The sequence below is a fragment of the Gallus gallus genome, chromosome 25 (genome assembly GCF_016699485.2).
Source record: "Gallus gallus isolate bGalGal1 chromosome 25, bGalGal1.mat.broiler.GRCg7b, whole genome shotgun sequence".
Lineage (NCBI taxonomy): Eukaryota > Metazoa > Chordata > Aves > Galliformes > Phasianidae > Gallus > Gallus gallus.
Genome location: NC_052556.1, coordinates 919,698 through 925,697, shown reverse-complemented (window position 1 = coordinate 925,697; position 6,000 = coordinate 919,698). Strand labels below are relative to the sequence as shown.

General features: G+C 53.3%; 1 protein-coding gene across 32 annotated transcripts in view; it reads right to left on the bottom strand.

Moving 5' to 3' along the window:
• Positions 1 to 978: 978 nt before the first annotated feature.
• MEF2D (myocyte enhancer factor 2D) overlaps positions 979 to 6,000 on the bottom strand; it is a 54,831-nt gene continuing 49,809 nt past the window's right edge. For 31 of the 32 annotated variants that reach the window (XM_040652374.2, XM_040652388.2, XM_040652373.2 and 28 more), the window contains one exon: positions 979 to 5,915. In XM_040652374.2, coding sequence (XP_040508308.1) covers positions 5,588 to 5,915 — 328 coding nt within the window. In that variant the 3' untranslated portion in view covers positions 979 to 5,587. The remainder of the gene's footprint in view (positions 5,916 to 6,000) is intronic. The other variant, NM_001397605.1, reaches the window with a different exon arrangement.

Below are 6,000 nucleotides of genomic sequence, written 5' to 3'. Positions count from 1 at the left end.
ACCCTTCCCTCTGTCCCCTCATCCCATGTCCCCCCTCTGCCATCCGCAGTGCAGACCCCCCTCCCCCCCCCAGACTCACACATACACACACACACACACACACACACACACAGAGGTGGAGGAGCATTGGGGAGGGGGGGGGGGAACCAAAAAAAGAGGTTAAAAATATAGAGATATATATATATATTTATAGATACACAGTTTATCTTTTTTTTTTTTTTCCCTTTTTTTTTTTTTTCTTTAATTGCTTCTCAGAACAATAAATAAAACTGCAAAGGGGAGGGGGGGAGAAGGGGGGGGGGGGGGGGAGGGTGAAGCGCACGCCCTGCTTTGCTCCCACCATGCAGCACCCCGGGAAGGCAGCAGTAGGGATGGACACCCCCACTGAGTGCTGCCCCTCTGGGGGGGGGGAGAGGGGGGGGTTATTCCTTAGTGCATCATTTAAAGGGTTTGTTCTAGCTTACAAAGTTGTTGCAGGCACCCCACAGTACACTGCTGCCCACCTGCAATGCTGGGGCTGTGGGTTAGGGTGAGGGTTACAGGGTTAGGGTAAAGGTAAGGGTTATAGGGTTAGGCTTAGGGTAAGGGTTATGGGGTGAGGGTGGGGGTTAAGGTTATAGGGTTAGGGTAAAGGTAAGGGTTATAGGGTGAGGGTGGGGGTTAAGGTTATAAGGTTAGGCTTAGGGTAAGGGTTATAGGGTGAGGGTGGGGGTTAAGGTTATAGGGTCAGGCCTAGGGTAAGGCTTATAGGGTGAGGGTGGGAGTTAAGGTTATAAGGTTAGGCTTAGGGTAAGGGTTATAGGGTGAGGGTGGGAGTTAAGGTTATAGGGTTAGGGTAAAGGTAAGGGTTATAGGGTTAGGCTTAGGGTAAGGGTTATAGGGTGAGGGTTAAGGTTAGGATTATAGGGTTAGGGTAAAGGTAAGGGTTATAGGGTTAGGCTTAGGGTAAGGGTTATGGGATGAAGGTGGGGGTTAAGGTTATAGGGTTAGGGTAAAGGTAAGGGTTATAGGGTTAGGCTTAGGGTAAGGGTTATAGGGTGAAGGTTATAGGGTTAAGGTAAGAGTAAGCAGTATACGGTTAGGGTGGAGGTTAGGATTACAGGGTTAGGGTAAGGGTTATAGGGCAAGGGTTAGGCTAAGGGTTAGAGGGTTAGAGGGTAAGCGTTATATGGTTAGGGTGAGGGTTAGGATTATAGGATTAGGGTTAGGGTAAGGGCAAGGGTAAGGGTTATAGGGTAAGGGTTAGACTAAGGGTTACAGAGTAAGGGTAAGGTTTATAGGGCTAGGGTGAGGGTTAAGGTTAGGATTATAGGGTTAGAGTTGAGGTTAGGATTATAGGGTTAGAGTTAAGGTTAGACTTCGGGTAAGGTTTAGGGTTAGGGCTGAGATAAGAGCTAGCTAGGGTTCAGGGGGGGGAGGAGGGGGGAGCAAATGGGATGGGGAAGAATGAGCACACGATGCTAAAAGCACCCAGGGGTGACTGCAGGGAAACTGCTGCGGCACAGCCGCTGTACCCCCCCACCCCCCCCCCCACCCCCACCCCCACCTCCCACCCCTTCCCATTTCAGGTCCTATTTGCCTGCAAACTGCCTGCAAGGAGCCACGCTGCCAGGTCCAGCCGGGGATGCTGTGAGATTTCGCCCTCAATCCAAACCCAAATCTCTTCTCTCTGCCGCCCTGCACGGAACTCAGAGAATGGGGCCGAGAAGTTCCCGTGGGTTTCTGCTCCCAATTGGAGTTTCTGGACGTTCCCCGCAGCAGAACCCAAAACCTCCATGGGGTGCGGGGAGAGCCGGGGTGGAACAAAGCAGCTGCACAGCTCGGCCATGCCCAAGGTCAGTATTATTACAATATACTCTGACAAAAATAGAAATCTCATTTCATATCAATACAACGACGACGAAAAAAAGAAAAAGGAACCCCCACCCCCCCAAAAAAAAAACCCCCAGTTTTCTGTACTGTTAGCATTGCTGACATAGTGAAGCTGGCTATTTACAGTTACGGTAGCCGAGGGGTCAAATACTACCAGGGAGATCAGAGAGGGGAGAAAGGGGAAAGGAAAGCACAGCAGGAGAGGGACCTCCTGATCCAGCATGGCTTCTGGTCGCGGGATGGGGACGGAGGTAGTGAGAACGCAATGCTCGTGTTTGGGTCCGTGTCCAAAAACAACGGCGTGAAACGGGGAGGTGGGGAGAAGGGAGGGAAGAGGGAACGGGGTGTGAAGGTGGGAAAGGGGAAGACGAGGAAAGCTTCGGTTGAAAGGAGCCCGCAGAGCCCTGGGAGGGAGAGGAGGATGGGGATGGGGTGACGGAGGTTTGGGGGGTTGGAGAGCCCTGGGCCACATCCCTGCTTGGCCGAGAGCTTCGAGAGAAGGAGAGGAGCAAAAAGGGAGAGGAAGCGTTCCCCTCCCCCTTCCTCACCTCCATCCTCCTGCATTCAGCGTCCTCCCCAGCGCCGGAGGTCCCAGGGGGGGCACATGGACACGCATCCCCCCCTATGGGGCTGAGGGCAGAGCAGTGCCGCTCCTCGCAGCGCACGGTGCCCAACCAGGGGCTGCCCGCTGCCCCACACCCCCCAGCGCCCCCCACCCACATCCCACTGTGCCATGGGAGCACACGGCGGGGGGGGGGACGGGGAGGGGGGGACCACGGGGTCAGCGGGGTGGGTAGGTGTGGGGGGTGGGGGGTTATGGGGGGCTATGGGGGTACAGATCAGAACCAGGCTTTGGTGAAGCAACCACGCTTTCAGTAAAGCAACGATAGCATATCCGAAACACATCAGTGCGTACTTCTCATAGGAAAATATACACAATTGTATTTCATTCTCCGGAAAAAAAAAAAAAAAAAAGAAAAAAAAAGAAAAAAAGGAACCATTAAAAACAAAAAAAGCAAACTATAGCCCAAACACAACAGATTAGCTGGGTTTTGGTTTTGGGTTGTTTTTTTTTTTGTCTTTTTTTTTTTGTCTTTTTTTTTTGTCGCCGTCTCCGATCCGTATCGCCACGCTTTGCTCGGGTTCCACCTTTCCTCTCTCTGCTTTTTTGGTTTTTTTTTCGTTTTTTTAATGTAAAGGTTGGTTTTTTTCTTCATGCATTTGATAGCCTTTGAGAATAAATAAGCTCCGTTTTGCTTCCACGTCTCTTAAAAACTGCAGCATTTTAACTATTGTCATTTCAACCGTGCAATTATTTTGTGTGTGTGTGTGTGTGGTTTTCTTTTCGTTTGTTTTTTTTTGCAACACCCCTTTAAAAAAAAAAAATGGGAAAAATATATATATATATATATTCAAACTAAACCCTATACAACGCAAAAATCCCAAATTAAAAAAAAAAAAAAAAGAAAAATTATACACAATTGTAACTGTCAACAGTACAGATGAGCACGAGAAATAAAACGGCAAAGATCCGAACGGATTTATAGAAGCGCAAAGGAGGGTGTTGGTTTCTTAAGATTGTCGTTTCTCGTTGTCTTTTGAAAATTAGGAGGAGTTTCCTGGACTCTTATGGGGAATTAATGACCTGGGCATAACGATGACACCCCGAGCTCATGATGGGATGGAGAGGATCCCAGCGTGCCAACCCAATGCGTCAATGCTGAGCCGTAGAGTCCTGGCACTGCGCTGCTGCGGATGCGCTCCGGTTTGGCACGGCTTGGTGCAGCATGGCAATGGATGGGTGCACACCAAGCAGCCCAACTCCGCATGGCTGAAAGCAGTGATGCTTTATGGGTGCGTTCTGTTTCTTTTCTTTCTTTTTTTTTTTTGGATTTTTTTTCCTTTTTTTTTTTCTGGCTCTCTGAGATGTGAAGTCAGGGCGTGAAGTCAATGAGCAGAAATGTTCCGTCGCCCTCCAAGCGCCGCACTGCCGCCCTCCCGCTCCTTTGAGGGGCCGGAAAACGTTCGGTTGCGGCGTTATTTTTTCTTGCAGGACGGTCAGGAAAAAAAGAAAAGGAAATGAGAGCGACGAGACATCGTCAATCCCACCTAATTTCCAAAGCGAGGCCGTGCAAAGAGCTGCCGTGCGGGTCCGATGCACGCAGGGCCGCCGGGTGCTGGCGGTGTGGCTGCTTCCTGGATGGACACGGGGACAGAGCTGGGACAGAGGGACGGAGTTGGGACGTGGGGGCAGATCCACGTCACCTCGGCGTGGACAAGAAGCCCGGTGCACACCGTGAAGGGTTTGAGGCGGAGAGAGGAGGATTGGGGTGCACGGCACAGAATCTGCCCGCGTGGGTCCCCCACTGCGTGCCGCAATGGGAGAGGAACGCCAACGTTTCACATTCAGAACTCAATCAGCCTATGGATAAACGGTGGCAAATGGGGCTTCTCAAAGGTTTTCAGCAGGAGATTGCTGCCTGCACGCCTCTGCAGCGCTGCGCAGGGATGTGGGGCTGCGTCGGCTCCGTGCTGCCTCTCCACAGCCATCACCATTCACTCCCACCCGGATTTTCGGAGGACTTCCCCTATTCGCTCGCCTTAAGCTGCCCACATTCATTCCATTACAATCTGTCCCGCTGCAACAGGTTGGGCTGGAACCCCTCTAACTCTGCTGGGGTCTCTGGAAGGAGGCAGACGCACAGCCCCCATCCCCCAGGGACCTCCCTGTGGCCCTGGAGCAGGATGAGTTCAGGTGTTGGGGCAGGTTCTGTGCCATTCTGCAACCACAAGCTTCAGTGGACAGGAATGGTGTGGTGTGAGGACTGTCCTCACTATCCTGAGCAGGGATGGGGGCGGAGATGGCACCGCGAAGCAGCTCCAGAACTTCCCCTGCTTCCCTCGTGCCCTTTTTCCTTCCACTGAACCAAGTGGCTGAGGCTGCTGCAGAGATCCTGCACAGCTCAGCTCAACTCCTTCCGAGGCCTTCAGGCAAAATCCCTAAGGGTGTTATTTCAGTGGCAACCCTTAAATAACAACGATTTACTCCTAGCTTCTGACTTAAAGCTTTGACACACATATAGAGCAGGGAACGCGTTTTAAACACACCTGCACGTTTTGTTTGGTAAAACCACTGTTTCTCCCAAACCAGCCCTGCCACAGCCGAGCACCCTGCAGGGCTCAGTGGGACCTCAGCAGAGGTGGCTGCAGCCTTTGGATGACCGTGGCCAGAAGCAGACGCGCTCCCTTCTCTGCAGGGAAGGACGACGTCCACAACCACCTCACACCCAAACAGCAAAGATCAAGCTTTAAACCTGTCTCGTGTTCCCCCCACGCCTCCAAGCGATGCTGCAGCACGCAGCCTCTTTCCGTGGGGCTGAACCATCCTCCCCTGCCCAGGCTGTGGGGCAGCCATCGGGGAGGCTCAGCGCCCGCATCGCTGCACCAGCGCAGCCCCACGGCCCCCATCTCCGCTCCGTCTCCCTTTGATTTCTGTGCCACCCACCCTGGAACTTGCAGCTCCCGGCTGTAAGAACTGCGTGCGTCGCCCGTTGTGCTAGAATGAATGCCTACAAAATCCTAAAGCTATTTCTCAGGCAGTTTATGATAATCTCCCCACCCCAACCCCTAAAACCCGTTTTGTCCCCAGAATCCCAACCCCCCCCTCCCCTCCCCGCTGCAAGCCAGCGGCGCTCCCGGGGATGATAGGGACCCGTTATGTGACCCAGGTATCCAACCGCATGCGTTTCACCGAAGGGCTCTCCCCCTCGGGCTCACCACCAGGGCGCAGCAGCCCCAGGGTGGAGCTGAAGTCGGTGCGAGTGGGATCGTCTCGCTCGCTGCCCTCGTAGGAGCTGGTGTTGCTGCTGAGGCTGTCGACAGGCGAGCGGCCGGTGGGCTCATGGCGGGGCTGGTGGGGGAAGGTGCTGAGTGGGGTGGCAGTGTTTCGTTCCCGGTTGGGCGAGACGGGCTCCGACTTGATGCTGATGTTGGGGTTGGTGTTGACAGTCAAAGTGGTGGTGTGGGACAAGTGGCTCCCTTGTCTGAGCATCCGCAGGAGCAGGGGAGGGAGGAGAGGAAGGTGAGGAGGAGACAATGGGAAGCCTCTCATTACTCATCTTTCCAGCG